The sequence below is a fragment of the Pogoniulus pusillus genome, chromosome Z, assembly GCF_015220805.1.
Source record: "Pogoniulus pusillus isolate bPogPus1 chromosome Z, bPogPus1.pri, whole genome shotgun sequence".
NCBI classification, from domain to species: domain Eukaryota; kingdom Metazoa; phylum Chordata; class Aves; order Piciformes; family Lybiidae; genus Pogoniulus; species Pogoniulus pusillus.
Genome location: NC_087309.1, coordinates 4,045,873 through 4,063,174, shown reverse-complemented (window position 1 = coordinate 4,063,174; position 17,302 = coordinate 4,045,873). Strand labels below are relative to the sequence as shown.

At 46.9% G+C, this 17,302-nt stretch overlaps 1 protein-coding gene across 1 annotated transcript in view; it reads right to left on the bottom strand.

Moving 5' to 3' along the window:
- Positions 1 to 17,302, bottom strand: part of HCN1 (hyperpolarization activated cyclic nucleotide gated potassium channel 1) — a 346,393-nt gene that overhangs the window by 44,059 nt on the left and 285,032 nt on the right. The window contains exon 6 of the mRNA XM_064140084.1: positions 3,540 to 3,780. Coding sequence (XP_063996154.1) covers positions 3,540 to 3,780 — 241 coding nt within the window. The remainder of the gene's footprint in view (positions 1 to 3,539; positions 3,781 to 17,302) is intronic.

The following is a 17,302-nucleotide window of genomic DNA, read 5'->3' as shown; positions in this document are numbered from 1 at the left end:
CACATAGCCTGATTAATCTATTCCATTGACAGTTACCCAGGCACATTCTTTTTGAAATGAATTTCCATGCAGGTCTGAGGTTTACCTAGCTCCAGATCAGACTTACAATATTGAGATCCATAGGGAAGACTACTTTTAATTAAGAATAAAGATCAGGCCAGAGAATTCACATGTTTGACTGTTAGCATCTCTGATAGGACTGGGAACTTAACAACACATGAGACATTTAAAGATTGAAAAGGGCTCTGTTTAGGTTTGACACATGTCCCCCACCTCCCTGCCCTTCTCTTTATTTTGAGAGTGGAAGTGTTGATATTGATTTATAGCATCAGACCTGGAAGCTAGGCAGTTGAAGTTGTAAGTTTCAGTGTATTTAATGGTATCTCAGCCTCAGATTTCTCGTGGCAATTTCCACTAGGCAAAAAAAAAAAACCACCCCAGAAAACAGAAGCTCTTGGTCTTAGGATATAAACACAACCTCATTCTTCCAGCTTGTTATGCTATCATTGTGCAACACTTCTTGTGCCTGCCTTAGTCAGGAAGCTTTATTCAGATTCTGACATGTTATTTCAGAGAAAGAGTGTCTTCTCCAGGGAGACCAGAATATTAGATGCATTTTTTTTCCCCTCTGCCTTGACAAACAAAACCTTTTCAGTTTGCAGCTTCTCAACTGCACATAAATAGGTCTCGAAATCCCCTTCTGGGAATTCACAAAGCTATGTGATATTTTGTTAAAACAGGTCTAGATCACACCACTTTGGATCTTAGGGCATTTCCTTGCTTAGGTTCTCTCTCCCTGTGTGTTTTTGTCCTCTCCTATTCTCTCCTCTTCTCTTGATTCATCTCTCCTTGACTCCCCTCACCTCGACTCTCCTCACCTTGATTCTCCTTGCCTCACCTCATCTCTCCTGCAGCGACTGTTGTCTCCCATTTGTCCCAGCAGCTGTCAGGCTTTGGATGCATTTGCCCCCACTTTTGCACCTTTTGTCTCTTGCCAGAGGGCAGTGTGGAGGAGCAAAACTGCCTCAGTATGCAGTTTAATAAGTTCTCGTGGTGTCTGGATACTGCAAATAGCTTATTTTTTGTCTGCCTTGCTTCTAAGAAGGATGAACAGGATGAGCTAAGCAGTCGTTTGCACTGCAACAACAGGCTGACAGTTATGTAAAATACTTTCATGTGCAATCTCCTCTGATCCTCCGCTGGTTCAGAAGAGTATTATGGTCAGATTCAGCACCCAGCCTCTTGCAAACTCATTTTCATTAACTGGGGCACTGCTAAGCATAGACTAGACTGAGACCAAGGTTGCTCTGTTCCTTCACCCTCAGCATTTACCTTTCCTTTTCTCCTTAATCCCCTGTCTTCAGCATCTATGTTTAAGTCCACAGGATAAGCACAAGACCTCTTTACTGAGGTGGTTCTGCAAATACTGGTACAAATCACCTTGCAGAGGCCACTGCAGAGTGACAAGGCTTGCTGGCCAATCAGCAGGAGTTGCTTTAGTGTATTGCTCTAAAATGGGATTAGTTAAGTAACACCATAGCCCAATTCAAACCCTGAGCCCAATGGACTTGTGCATACCAGCTAAATGCCACTGATTGGGCTTTCAATTATGTGTTTTCTGAGAGGCTTCTGAATCAGTTCTGGGATGATTCATGAGATTCAAGAGAGAATTAATGCAATGACCAGCTAACCTTAACAGGGGCAGCAGTGGTGTACCACAATAAGCCTGTGGAAATCAGCCTTGCTGCTACTCATAGAAGCAGACTCACAGGTTCCTATTCTATTGCATAGAGACCATTTGTAGTCACAAGGAACAACATTTTCACTTTGGTCAATTATTAAACATAAAGAAAGAGATTGTTTGCACACAAATGTAAATATTCAGGTGCCTTCATCTACATGAGACAGTTTTTATGAATTACATCTGGATTAATGCTCCCATCTAATATTTATTAATATGCATCTGTCAGAAAGGTACTGAGCCAGACAGGGAGGCTGATTTCTTATTGTATATGGTAGAATCATAGAATCAACCAGGTTGGAAGAGACCTCCAAGATCATCCAGTCCAACCTAGCACCCAGCCCTAGCCAGTCAACCAGACCATGGCACTAAGTGCCTCATCCAGGCTTTGCTTCAATGCCTCCAGGGATGGTGACTCCATCACCTCCCTGGGCAGCTCATTGCAATGCCAATCACTCTCTCTGACAACAACTTCCTCCTAACATCCAGCCCATACCTACTCTGGCACAACTTGAGACTGTGTCCCCTTGTTCTATTGCTGGTTGCCTGGCAGAAGAGGCCACCCCCCACTTGGCTGCAACCTCCTTTCAGGGAGTTGTAGACAGAAATGAGCTCTGCCCTGAGCCTCCTCTCAGCCTCTCCTCATAGGGTTTGTGTTCCAAACCCTTCATCAGCTTTGTTGCCCTTCTCTGGACACATTCCGGCACCTCAGCATCTCTAGTAGAAAGGGAAACAATGCTGTGTGCTAAAATGAATTAAACAGATGCTTGATATATTAATGAACACCAAATATCCCACACAGAAATAGTGTTCCTCTGCCTCATTTTGTAATTCTTACAGTGATTTTTCCATTTTAGGACTACTTTACCTTTATGACTCAAAAATCCTACTTATTTTGCCTTCAAATGTCTATAAAATTTCTATGCCAATTATCATGTTTTAATTCCAATACTGCCTAGTGAAGTAACAGTGCAGTGCTTTCAATCTGAAATTGCTTCAAAACTCACTGAGGTCATTCTGCTGTCCAGCAGGCAGACTCAGAATGTCTGATTCAGAAATATTCTGTATACTCCTCACTGAGGCTGGAATCATCTAGACAGACAAGGCTAGACTGTCTGAAATTTGAACGTTGCCTTTTTTCCAGTGCACTCACTCCAATACAGCAACCCTGTGTTGGGCTGCAGCAAGAGCAGTGTGGGCAGCAGGGCAAGGGAGGGGATTCTGCCCCTTGGCTCTGCTCTCCTCACACCCCACCTGCAGTCCTGGGTGCAGTTCTGGAGCCTCCAACACAAGACAGACATGGAACTGTTGGTGCCAGTCCAGAGGAGGCCACTAAGATGCTCAGAGGGCTGCAGCAGCTCTGCTCTGAGGACAGGCTACAAGAGTTGGGGCTCTGCAGCCTGGAGAAGAGAAGGTTTGGAGGAGACCTTGGAGTGGCCTTCCAGTATCTCAAGGGGGCTGCAGGAGGGCTGGGGAGGGACTCTTGACAAGGTCTTGTAATGGCAGGATGAGGAGGAATGGGATTAAACTGGCCGAGGGGAGATTGAAAGTGGATGTCAGGGAGAAGTTGTTTGCAGTGAGGGTGGTGAGACACTGGCACAGGTTGCCCAGGGAGGTTGTGGCTGCGTCTTCCCTGGAAGTGCTTAAGGCCAGGCTGGATGAGGCCTTGAGCAACCTGTTCTAGTGAGATGTGTCCCTGCCTATGGCAGGGGACTGGAACTGGATGATCCTTAAGGTCCCTTCCCACCTAAACCATTCCATGACTCTATGACTTTAAAGCACTTTTTTTCCTACTCACCTCCGAAGTAAGAGCCGTCTGTCAGCTTCAGCTCCTTGTTGGATTTGGTGATGACACCAGCAACACCATGCTGAATGAAATACATCTTTTTACCCACAGCCCCTTCTCGGATGATGTAATCTCCAGGTTGGAACACCTCAAACCGCAGTTTGCTCAGCATGGCAGTCACAAAATTCGGGTCCGCGTTAGCAAAAAGAGGCATCGTAGCGACCAGCTTCCGGCAGTTGAAGTTGACAATCTCCTAAATGGGAATGAAACATAATGATATTGATGGTCAGCAACTACACACAGAACAATGGGCATGCAAAAAGGTCACAGAACCACAGAAACATCCACGCTGGCAAAGCCCCTCAGGATCACTGAGCCCAACCTAGAACCCTACTCTACAAGAGTCACCTTAAACCATAGCCCCAAGCACCACATCCAAACCACTCTGAAACACATCCCGGGTGGGTGACTCCACCACCTCCCTGGGCAGCTCATTCCAGTCCCTGACCACTCTCACCATGAAAATCTTTTTCCTAACGTCCAATCCAAACCTCTCTAGCCTCAGCTTGAGGCCATTCCCCCTTGTTGTGTCTCCAATTCCCTGTGAGCAGAGCCCAGCAGCAGCTTCTGCACAACTTCCCTTCAGGTAGCTGTAGACAGCAATGAGATGTCCCCACAGCTTCCTCTTCCTCCAACTAACCATCCCCAGCTCCCTCAGTTGCTCTTCATAAGATTTATTCTCCAGGGCCTTCTCAGCTTTGTGCCCTCCTCTGGACCTGCTCCAGCACCTCCACATCTCTCTTGTATTGCAGTGCCAAAACTGAACACAAGACTCAAAGTGTGGCCTCACCAAAGCCAGGTCTAAGGGGACAATCACCTCCATTCTCCTGCTGGCTACAGCATTTTAAGTCTGAGGCAGGATGCCATTTGCCTTCTTGGATGCCTGGGCACACTGCTGCCTCAAATTCAGCTCCTGTTTACTACAGCCCCCAGATCTCTTTCTGTCAGGCAGCCCTCCAGCCACACTGCCCCAAAGCCTGTTGAAACTCATCCCATTCATGTTGTCTCATTGATCTAACCTATCCAAGTCCCTCTGCAGAGCCTCCCTACCCTCTTTCAAATCAACACTGCCACCTAACTTGGTGTCATCTGCAAAGTTACTGCTGATACTCTCTATGCCTGAATAAAGGTCATCAAAAAAGATGTTAAAGAGAAGTGGTCCCAACACAGATCCCTAAGGAGCACCACCAGTGCTTTACCTTCTGCTTTCTTGATAAATGATTTCTTTATTGAACTACTTTTTTATTTTTGTGTGTGTGTCTATTTCTGTGCTTAGTGTTTTAATCTTTTGATTATATTTCCACCTCTTTCCTAGTGAGGTGATCCAGACAGGGCAATCCGAGTCTTGCCTCCGAGGTGAAACACTGTCTTCTCCAGGTGATTTTTCACATGTTATTTATTATTCTCCTTGGAGTTTACAGGGGAAAATATGACAGAAAGATTACAGTCAAATATGAATCATGTTGCCTGAAAACAAGATTACCTCTTGTAATAACTGCATTAAGTGATACAGTTGTGTGATCCCTGTGTTTTCAAACACCACACCAGTTACATTACAGTTAGCTGCAGGGCAAGCTGAAACCAACAGGAAAACTTCCAGAATTTAACTTGTTTTATGAACACATAAGCATACATTCCTGACCTTCAAAAAATTCATCTTGGGCCAATGGGATGAGATTCAGCAAGGCCAAGGGCAGGGCCAAGCAGCACTACAGGCTGGGGACACAGTGTCTGAGAGCAGCTAGGCAGAGAGGGACCTGAGTGTGCTGGTAGAGAGTAGCTGAAGATGAGGCAGCAGTGCCCAGGTGGGCAGCAGAGCCAATGGCATCCTGGCCTGCATCAGGAGCAGTGTGGGCAGCAGGACAAGGGAGGTTATTCTGCCCCTGTACTCAGCACTGCTCAGGCCACACCTTGAGTGCTGTGTCCAGTTCTGAGCCACTGAATTCAAGAGAGATGTTGAGGTGCTGGAAGGTGTCCAGAGAAGGGCAGCAAGGCTGGTGAGGGGCCTGGAGCACAGCCCTGTGAGGAGAGGCTGAGGGAGCTGGGGGTGTGCAGCCTGCAGAAGAGAAGGCTCAGGGCAGACCTCATTGATGTCTGCAGCTGCCTGCAGGGAGGCTGTAGCCAGGTGGGGTTGGTCTCTGCTGCCAGGCAACCAGCAACAGAACAAGGGGACACAGTCTCAAGTTGTCTTGGGGTAGGTCTAGGCTGGATGTTGTTAGGAAGTTGTTGGCAGAGAGAGTGATTGGTGTTGGAATGGGCTGTCCAGGGAGGTGGTGGAGTCTTTGTCCCTGAAGGTGTTCAGGCAAAGCCTGGCTGGGGCACTTAGTGCCATGGTCTGGTTGATTGTCTAGGGCTGGGTGCTAGGTTGGCCTGGATGATCTTGGAGGTCTCTTCCAACCTGGTTGATTCTATGATTCTAGGTGAGTGCCTTATCTTATATTTTGACTACTCATGTCCCTCAGCAGAACAAATTGGCAATACAGACGTCACTATCATTTTCTTTTCACAGCCAATGATCTAATTTCTCTCATTAAAGTACCCCAATTAGCCTCAAACCAGCACAACAGTGTAACAATAAAATCACAGTGGGTTCCCATTTGTCCCACAGGACATCCTGGTCACCAAACTGGAAAGACACAGACTTGATGGGTGGAGCACTGCTGGATAAGGAATTGGATGTATGGTGGCACACAGAGAGTGGCGATCAAAGGCAGAATGTTCACCTGGAGACCAGGGCCAAGTGGCATCCCTCAGGGGTCAGTGCTGGCATCAGTGCTGTGTAACATCTTTGTCAGTGGTATGGACAGAGGAAATCAGGGCAAGTTTGCAGATGGCACCAAGCTGTGTGTCACAGTCGACTTGCTAGAGGGCAGGGATCCATCCAGAGGGACCTGGACAGGCTGCAGAGCTGTGCCCAGGCCAGCTTCATGACATTCAACAAGGCCAAGTGTAAGGTCCTGCACCTGGGTGGGCACAGTCCCAAAGCACAACTCCAGGCTGGGTGGGGAATGGCTGAGAGCAGCCCTCAACAGGAGCCTGCAGTGTGAGTGCAGTCCAGACACAACCCTGTGCTGGGCTGCAGCAAGAGCAGAGTGGGCAGCAGGGCAAGGGAGGGGATTCTGCCCCTTGGCTCTGCTCTCCTCACACCCCACCTGCAGTCCTGGGTGCAGTTCTGGTGCCTCCAGCACAAGAAAGACAATGAAGTGTTTGAGCCAGCCCAGAGGAGGTCACCAAGATGCTCAGAGGGCTGCAGCAGCTTTGCTATGAGGACAGGCTGAGAGAGTTGGGGCTCTGCAGCCTGGAGAAGGCTTTGAGGAGACCGTGGGTGGCCTTCCAGTATCTGAAGGGGGCTACAGGAGGGCTGGGGAGAGACTACTAACAAGGTTTTGTAATGACAGGATGAGAGGTAATGGGTTTTAAGTGGCAGAGGGGAGATTGAAAGTGGATGGTAGGAAGAAGTTGTTTGCAGTGAGGGTGGTGAGACACTGGCACAGGTTGTCCAGGGAGGTTGTGGCTGCTCTCTCCCTGGAGGTGTTCAAGGCCAGGTTGGATGAGATCTTGAGTGACCTGTTCTAGTAGGAGGTGTCCCTGCCTATGGGAGGGTGTTGGAACTGGCTGAGCTTTGAGGTCTCTTCCAACCTAAACCATTCTATGATTCTAAATGAACAGAAACAGAAAACATGTGATCAGAAGAGGAAATAAATTTGTAATGACTTGCAGAAAAGAAGACTCTTGTTATGACTCCTATCCAGCACAAAGACATGGGTGCTGCTGGCATGACACTGTGGAATATTACCATCTATGCACCTGACATCAGAATTGGAGCTTAAAAACAGCCCACAAACTAGCCTTGCTAGTTAAACAAGCATGGAAACTTTGATGCAAGACTTGTGCTGTGTGCCTGAACCCAAAAATTAGCTCAAACCACAGTGCTGCAAGGTGTGAAATATGCTGCCATTCAAGACCAGTTCATACTACTGCATTGGGAAGTCAGGAGGATCCCAGGCTATCCACTACAGTGTGTTCTGCATGAAGGATAAGCATTATAAAGAGACTCCACCTAATTGTCTTCCTAAAGGATAAGGAAAATCCTGTCTTCCTTCTCATCTAAATATTCCATTTCTCAGTAAAGCTTCAGTTACTCCCTCCCAAGCATGGGAAGGTTATTCACTGCTCCCACCTCTTGCAGGATGGTGGCATCATGCCAAGAGTTCCTTAATACCTAGAACAGAATCATAGAATGGAATCACAGAAACAGTCAGGGCAGGAAGGGACCACAAGGAGCAGCCAGTTACGACCCCCCTGCCATGCCCAGGGACACCCTACCCTAGAGCAGGCTGCACACAGCCTCAGCCAGCCTGACCTCAAACACCTCCAGCCATGGGGCCTCAACCACCTCCCTGGGCAACCCATTCCAGCCTCTCACCACTCTCCTGCTCAACAACTTCCTCCTCACCTCCAGTCTGAATCCTATCTCCAGCTTTGCTCCATTCCTCCCAGTCCTGTCACTCCATGAGAACCTAAAAAGTCCCTCCCCAGCTTTTTTGTAGCCCACTTCAGATGCTGGAAGGCCACAAGAAGGTCACCTGGGAGCCTCCTCTTCTCCAGCCTGCACAGCCCCAACTCTTTCAGTCTGTGCTCACAGCAGAGCTGCTCCAGCTCTCTGGTCAGCTCTCCATGAGGGTGCCTTATTGCAGTCTCAGCTGATGCCCAAAAGCTGGCAATAATTATTATTTGTCTTGCTGTGGTCTGGGACTTTTTAGTAGACTTGCCTTCCCCCCTCCCTTTTTCCTATTTCTGGAAGTGAATAGCTTGTCTTGCATGCCCAGGAGGCAGGGAAAGGAAATTACTGAAGAAAGCAAAAATTGACCACAAATTATATAGAAGCAGGTGGGGAAGCATGAAAAAAAAAGGCAGGGAGAATGAAAATTTCAACTCCAATCATCAGGAAGAATGAATAAAATAGACCTAGGTGGAGTGGTATCAAGAAAGAAAGAATGGGAGGAAAACAAAAAGAAGGAACACAAAGACTTAGAGAAAAAAAATGAAAGCAGGAAAGCTGACTTTAAAAACAGATGGAGAAATTTGACTTGTTGAAGAAAGGAAAGTGCTGAAGCACAAAAACTGGAGAAAAGGTGGCTGGAGTGAAAGCTGAGAAGTGGAAGCTTTTAAAAGGGGCAGCTGGAATAAAAAGGCAAGTGACCACTGCTGCACCTTAACTGCATCACAGCAGGGAATGATACAGACGGAAGGGATCATTCAGACCTGCATGGTGACTGCATGGTCAGTCCACTCCAGCTAGACAGGAATGACTCTTCTCCCAGGTAACCAGCAATAGAACAAGGGGACATAGTCTCAAGTTGTGCCAGGGTAGGTATAGGCTGGATATTAGGAAGAAGTTCTTCCCAGAGAGAGTGATTGGCATTGGAATGGGCTGCCCAGGGAGGTGGTGGAGGCACCGTCCCTGGGGGTCTTCAAGAAAAGCCTGGATGAGGCACTTAGTGCCATGGTCTGGTTGACTGGCTAGGGCTGGGTGCTAGGTTGGACTGGATGATCTTGGAGGTCTCTTCCAACCTGGCTGATTCTATGATTCTATGACTGTATGATTCTTTGGAATCCCAACAAAACACACCTTGTTGCAGGACTTTTACCCTTGGAACCTCATGTCCTTTTATGTCTGTCTTCTGCCCACCTTTTTCCCTCTCTCTGCTGTCAAGGGTAAGGGCTGGGCTGGCCACTAGATGAATGAGAGCTGCTCTCTATTAATCCTTCTCCCCAACGGAGAAGAGAAAGGAAAAAAGGGAGAGAGACCTAGGAGTTGGAAAACTAAATCAACTTGTGGCCAGTTCTGGGTTACTCAATTCAAGAGAGATGTTGAGGTGCTGGAACATGTCCAGAGAAGGGTGACAAAGCTGGTGAGGGGCCTGGAGCACAAACCCTATGAGGAGAGGCTGAGGGAGCTGGGGGTGTGCAGCCTGCAGAAGAGGAGGCTCATGGCAGAGCTCATTGCTGTCTACAACTACCTGAAGGGTCTGCAAACACATGCCATCAACTTCAGAAACTGCAGCTGCTTGGAGAAGACTGAGCTGAATTAGTTCTGTTCTACCTCAAACCAGGACATCTGGATACACTCATGTATACAGAAACATTATCTGCTCAGCCTGAGCTGCCTATTGAAGGTACCAACATAGCTACAAACCCACGCTGCTGTGGTAGTTTCATCCATTATATCCTGCTAATGCGTTAGTTTTATTGATCAGTTTTGTGTGAAAGTTTATGACAAATGACAAACTTTCCTTATTTTAAGATGTTAGAAGGTGGAAAATTACAGGGGAAGCAAGAAATGTGTCATTTCAAATTGCTTTGTTTTTCTTTCAGGCGTTCTTCTACTTAAAAATGAAATTATTCAGACAAGTAAAATGCATTTCCCTGAGTCTTGATCACAGCCAGTGATGCGTTTTCAGATTCTTGTGTATTGCTTTAAATATGATCTTGGGGAGGGAAAAAAAAAAAACACCCGAACAAAACCCAGTAAAAATGAGTATTATGTAATTCAGAAAGTACTGGGAGAAACAGCTTTGTGCTTTGAAAGAAAAAGGTAACAAAGGAACAAACAGACAGATTGAAAGCTGACATTTTGTGCAGAGGGAAAAAAAAAAAACCCTTCCACTCGTACTTGCTTTGATTTAATTCTTTGGAAGAAGTCTGGAAACAGATTATGCTGCCCAATATAATATCTTAATGAAATGAAATAACAACTTTGTCTCACCTCTGCACGAAGAAAATGCCAAGGGAAGTCTGAGGAAAGGGTTAGCAGTGTATTATGTAGCTGAAGTTCTTAAAAGGGCAGGAGAGATTCAGACCTGTGCAAAGCACGATTGAATTGGAGGTGAAGTTGTCTTCCTCATGTTAGTGATTGGTCAGGAAACTACACTGGGTCCTCCTCCTCCTTTACTGTGTACTGATTTTTGTACAATCATAGAATCAACCAGGTTGGAAGAGACCTCCAAGCTCAGCCAGTCCAACCTAGCACCCAGCCCTAGCCAGTCAACCAGACCATGGCACTAAGTGCCCCAGCCAGGCTTTGCTTGAACACCTCCGGGGACGGTGATTCCACCACCTCCCTGGGCAGCCCATTCCAATGGCAATCATTCTCTCTGACAACAACTTCCTCCTAACATTCAGCCTGAACCTCCCTTGGCACAACTTGAGACTGTGTCCCCTTGTTCTGTTGCTGCTTGCCTGGCAGAAGAGACCAACCCCACCTGGCTACGATGTCCCTTCAGGTAGCTGCAGGCAGCAATGAGCTCTGCCCTGAGCCTCCTCTGCTGCAGGCTGCACACCCCCAGCTCCCTCAGCCTCTCCTCACAGGGCTCTGCTCCAGGCCCCTCACCAGCCTTGCTGCCCTTCTCTGGACACCTTCTAGCACCTCAACATCTCTCTTGAATTGAGGAGCCCAGAACTGGACACAGCACTCAAGGTGTGGCCTGGCCAGTGCTGAGCACAGGGGCAGAAGAACCTCCCTTGTCCTGCTGGCCACACTGTTCCTGATGCAGGCCAGGATGCCATTGGCTCTCTTGGCCACCTGGGAACACTGCTGCCTCATGTTCAGCTACTCTCTACCCACACCTTCAGATCCCTCTCTGCCTGCCTGCTCTCAGCCACTCCGTCCCCAGCCTGTAGCACTGCTTGGGGTTGTTGTGGCCGAAGTGCAGAACCCTGCACTTGGCTTTGTTCAATCTCATCTCATTGGCCTCTGCCCACCCATCCAGCCTGTCCAGGTCCCTCTGCAGTGCTCTCCTACCTTTTTATTGCTTATCTTGGCCTCCTTGGACATTGCTTCCAAAATTATGCAAAGTGTCAGATATTCTTGCAGAACCACAGACTTATAAAATGCTTTGGGTTGGAAGAGACCTTTAAAGGTCATCTCTGCAGTGAGCAGATTTTTACCTAGATTAATCTTTACCTAGGTTAGGTTGCTTAGAGCCCCATCCACACTGACCCTAGATGCTTCCATGGATGGAAACACTATCATTTTGGCTGGGTTCAGTATTTCTGGATGACTGCTTTGATGTATCTCAAGATGTCACAATTACAGAGGCAGCTACAAGGCTGTCCTAGCCGTGCCCAGTGGCACAGCCATAATTTCTCCAGTCTGAGAGTTTTTAGGACCTTTTCTCCAGGAGAATATAGCTGGGTAAAGGTAATACTTTGAGTCAGACTGGCTGGAAAAAGTGTTTCCAGAAAAAAAAGGAGATGAAGCTCTTGAAATATCTGAATAACCTCATTTCCACCCCCCCCCCCCCCCCCCCCCCCCGATCCTACTGAGGTACTATTTCTGTCCACAAACTATGTCCTTCTAATGCATAGGTCACAGACCAAAGTCTGTTTATAACTACATCAAAAAACAACTTAGGTTTCATTGGGTCACTTTTACATACCACTGTAAAAATCTAACTCTACCTCAAGCTGTGCCAGGGGAGGTCTAGGCTGGATGTTAGGAGGAAGTTGTTGGCAGAGAGAGTGGCATTGGAATGGGCTGCCCAGGGAGGTGGTGGAATCACCATCCCTGGAGGTGTTGAAGCAAAGCCTGAATGAGGCACTTAGTGCCATGGTCTGGTTGACTGGCTAGGGCTGGGTGCTAGGTTGGACTGGATGATCCTGGAGGTCTCTTCCAACCTGGCTGATTCTATGATTTACATTCTTCTTTCAAAGGATGAAAAACTGCATCAGTCTTATTTACCTGGTCATTGACAGGAAGAAATCACTTAACTCAGATATATATATAGATAGATATATTTTTTTTCCTGTTAGAAACAACTGATGGAATGAAATAAACTAAGGAAGTGATTGAGAGAATTACAGGGGGAAAAAAAGGCATTATTGTATTTATGGATTTAGGGCTGCATGAGGATTTAAAATGGGTTTTAAGAAGTCATATTCTGTATGTGTTCATGGTTTATGTCATTTTTAAATCATTGGCCAGCTTTGGCAGGAAGGTAGCATCTCACTGGTGCTAAGCTCCCATAGGTTTTGTGACAGCAGGCAAACAGGAGGACTAGGATTAGTACCACACCGAGGAGATGACTACATCATTATCTCACAACACCTTTACTGCCAGAAAACCCACATGTGGGAGCAGGATGCAATACACTTCATTTCTGGAGCTTTGTAGAAGGACTGAAATTGTTCACATTGCTTTGGCACATTCCCTTTTAATCACACATACAGAATGTATGACTTCAATTTTTTTTGTCCTGAGAGGCTTTCATGTAAGTAATGATGACTACAAACATTTTTTTCTCTCTTTAAATAGGATTCCCAGAATTTTCCATTTTAAAGTCCCATTTCTTCATTTAGACATGGAGGGTTTGCTTAAATCTTACTCACAAATAGGGTAACACTTGGATACCATTGTTTCTGCCTACAGATGCATCAAGAAACATGATTTTCTTCTTTCAGGACTTTAATAATCTTCCACTATGTGAGCACAGCTGGATATTGTCTATGTATGTGTTTCAGAAAGCCTCACTGCTTGATCCCTTTGACTATATATTGTAAAGCCCAAGAATGCCCTGACCTGAGGCAATAGAATCAACCAGGTTGGAAGAGACTTCCAAGATCATCCAGTGCAACCTAGCACCCAGCCCTATCCAGTCAACTAGACCATGGCACTAAGAGATGTCAAGATACTGGAGTGTGTCCAGAGAACAGCAACAAAGCTCCCTGAAGGGAGGCTGTAGCCAGGTGGAGGTTGGTCTCTGCTGACAGACAACCAGCAACAGAAGAAGGGGACACCAGTCTCACGCGCCAGGGGAACTATAGGTTGGATGTTAGGGGGAAGCTGTTGTCAAAGAGAGTGAATGGCATTGGAATGGGCTGCCCAGGGAGGTGGTGGAGTCACCATCCTTGGAGGTGTTGAAGCAAAGCCTGGCTGAGGCACTTAGTGCCATGGTCTGGTTGACTGGCTAGGGCTGGGTGCTAGGTTGGACTGGATGATGTTGGAGGTCTCTTCCAACCTGGTTGATTCTGTGATGCTAAGTGCCTCATCCAGTCTTTTCTTGAACATCTGCAGTGACGACAACTCCATGTCTGACATACAGGCAGGAGCACAAAACCTGACAAAAACTTGGATCTCTAAGGCACAGGCAGTTCACACGTCCTCAGTTGCAGTCAGGACCAGTGGTCAGCCTATACACTGACAAGTTCAAAGCCTTCAGAATCCCAAGACTTCCAGCATGCATGATTCAGGCTGCCCAGATGCTGCAAATTTTCCAGCCAGCTGTGAGATAAGCTTAGGCAGGCAAAAGGGAGGAATCATTAGGCTTCCCAGCCAAACTATGAATAAAATCAGATGCTTGGGTTCTACCAGGACTGAGTTGAAGCAGGTGGGTTCTTTACTGTCTAGCTCTGCTCAACTCAGTTTAAAACAAGTCAGCCTTAAAGACAGCATATGGCAGCTAGTATGGCTGTCTCCTAAGAGAAAGAAATCTTTCTTTTGTGCTTTTGCATACAAAAGATACAGATTTGATAAACAGCATTTTCTTGCTTCGTCGACTAAATGTGCGCCTCCTGCATACTTTTCCATCACTCCCTGCTCGATTAGAATTGTCTACTCAACTCCTTGTATGCATTTTTTATACTTCAGAATTATTATTGCATTAAACTCAAATGCAGACAGGGTCATCCTTTTGAAGATACATAGTCCAACCAAACCTCCAAGAAAGGCACTCTGATGAAGGATATCCACCTTTTTCTTAGCCTGTTAATTGGTTTAATTGAGCTTAAGGGAGAGTACTTCTGTGTGTCTTATGCTTTTTTCTCTGGAGCTTTCATTTTATTTGTAAGGTTAAAAAAAGGAATGAAAGACAGAGGGAAAGAAGGGAAGAAATAAAGAAAGAGAGAAAAAATAGGGAAGGGAAGGGAAGGGAAGGGAAGGGAAGGGAAGGGAAGGGAAGGGAAGGGAAGGGAAGGGAAGGGAAGGGAAGGGAAGGGAAGGGAAGGGAAGGGAAGGCAAGGCAAGGCAAGGCAAGGCAAGGCAAGGCAAGGAAAAGAAAGGCAAGGCAAGGCAAGGCAAGGCAAGGCAAGGCAAGGCAAGGCAAGGCAAGGCAAGGCAAGGCAAGGCAAGGCAAGGCAAGGCAAGGCAAGGCAAGGCAAGGCAAGGCAAGGCAAGGCAAGGCAAGGCAAGGCAAGGCAAGGCAAGGCAAGGCAAGGCAAGGCAAGGAAAGGCAAGGAAAGGCAAGGAAAGGCAAGGAAAGGCAAGGAAAGGAAAGGAAAGGAAAGGAAAGGAAAGGAAAGGAAAGGAAAGGAAAGGAAAGGAAAGGAAAGGAAAGGAAAGGAAAGGAAAGGAAAGGAAAGGAAAGGAAAGGAAAGGAAAGGAAAGGAAAGGAAAGGAAAGGAAAGGAAAGGAAAGGAAAGGAAAGGAAAGGAAAGGAAAGGAAAGGAAAGGAAAGGAAACAGAAGGCAAGGCAAGACAAGGCAAGATGAGGCAAGGAAAGGCAAGGCAAGATGAGGCAAGGAAAGGCAAGGCAAGGAAAGGCAAGGCAAGGAAACACAAGGCAAGGAAAAGCAAGGAAAGGCAAGGCAAGGAAAAGCAAGGAAAGGCAAGGAAACACAAGGCAAGGCAGACTGTTCATTCATCTTTTCTTTCACTCAACTATCCATTGATCCCTTAACCAGGCAATTTTTAAAGGTAATTTAATTTTCATCTTTGTGAACGTTGCAAAATGTTCTATGCCTCTTAAGTTTGGTTTCCAGCTGGGTGAAGGAAAATAAGTATCAAAATTTGAAGAGAGATGCAGGTAGTGTTTTAAGGCAGCGTGCAATTGTGAGATAGTCAGTCCTATTTCAGAAGCCTGAGAAAGTCCTGAAAATCCAGGTAATTACTTAAAATTGATGCCAGTCAAGCATCTGTTTCTTGTATGTTTTCCTTTCAGAACCATGCCACACTTAGTAAAGAAGCACTGATACTTCATTGCAGAAGGTAAAATTGAGTTAGTCCTTTACAATACAGCAGTTGCTGTAGAGGCTGCTCCCTTTTATTAGCTGAAAGAATAAACTGATTTCTCCAAATATATTTAACAATCACTCTTTCAGTTTCCTGCCTTTGAGTAATCAAAGATCTTTATTCCCACCTCTGTGTGTGCACTTTTGTGTGCTGTATTCACTACTGCTGCTACACTATTTACTAAATAACATCTTGAGCAGGGGTACTTAAGGCTGAAATCTTGGTTTAGTAAGGCATTCTCACCCCACTACTCTGCCCTGGTGAGACCTCATCTTGAGTACTGCCTTCAGTTTTGGGCTCCCTAGTTGAAGAGGGACAGAGATCTGCTGGAGAGGGTCCAAAGGAGGGCTATGAGGATGATGAGGGGACTGCAGCACTGCCTGATGAGGAGAGGCTGAGGCACCTGGAGCTGCTTAGTCTGGAGAGGAGAAGACTGAGAGGGGATTTAATCAATGTTTATAAATACGTGAGGGCTGGGGGTCAGGAAAGGGGGGGACAGGCTCTGCTCACTGCTCCCTGGGATAGGACAAGGAGCAATGGTGTAAGCTGCAGCACAGGAGGTTCCACCTCAACATAAGGGGGAACTTCTTTACTGTAAAGATCTCAGAGCCCTGGAACAGGCTGCCCAGAGAGGCTGTGGAGTCTTTTTCTCTGGAGACTTTCAAGACCTGTCTGGATGTGTTCCTGTATGTGCTAGTTTGAAGCAAGCTGGAATGTTTTGGTGAAGAGAACTAGATAATGGGCAGTGAAAAGGTAAACATGGTTGTGTCTCCTTCTCTCACAGTCCCGCTGAGAGTTCTGGGAAGAAGAAGGAAAACATTTGATAACATTCTCCATTTTATCTCTCCTTCTGCTTTGAGCTTCAGACCTAGCCACATCTCCTTAACCCCAATGCCACTAACCTTCCTTCTAAACGTCTTGGCTGCACTTCTATTCTTCCTGGGAACTGGAGTAAGGTTGAGAGGGTCCGGGGAAGGTGTTGGGGTGGTTTGAGAGCCCCTCCTGGGGACTCAGGTTTCTGGGAGGGGAGTTGCGCTTCTGTATTGTTTATCCTTTGTATATTTCTGTATATAACTGTATATATTGTAAATAGCTGCTTGTATATTTGCTGCTGCAAAATAAATAGCTTCATTTATATTCCCAGAGGCTTTCTGAGTTAGCTGGGGCAATTCCAAAAGTGTGGGGGGGCGGGTAAGAGCCCAAACCATCACACTGTATGATCAAAGCTCCTGCTGTGGCAGGGGGTTGGATTCAGTGATCTGGGCTGCAGCAAGAGCAGTGTGGCCAGCAGGGAGTGTCCTGGAGTCCTGTATACCCCTAGGTTCCTCTCCTGCCGTGACTTCGGGGGAGAGGGAAAGCCACCTGGTTCCCCCCCCCCAGCTGCCCTGCAGGCGTGAAGGGGGTGAGCAAAGGGGTCCTGCCCACACGAGGAGTGCCTGTGCAGTGCCCGCACTGGGATCGGGCTGGGATTGGCTGTGCCCTATCGTGCCTAAGGAAGTGGTAACTCTGCCCTTTGTCTAGGGAGGGTATAAATGTTGGGGGGCTTCCCACCTTTGGGGGTTCCTGCCTTGGAGTTTGTCCCACTTGGAGTTAGTTACTGCCTGAACCTTCGTGCTCCCCCACCTCTCTCACCTCGCCTTGGATGCAGAGAGATCTTCAAAGACTGCTTCACCTATTGACACCCTTTGTAAGAGCTGAATACCTCTTA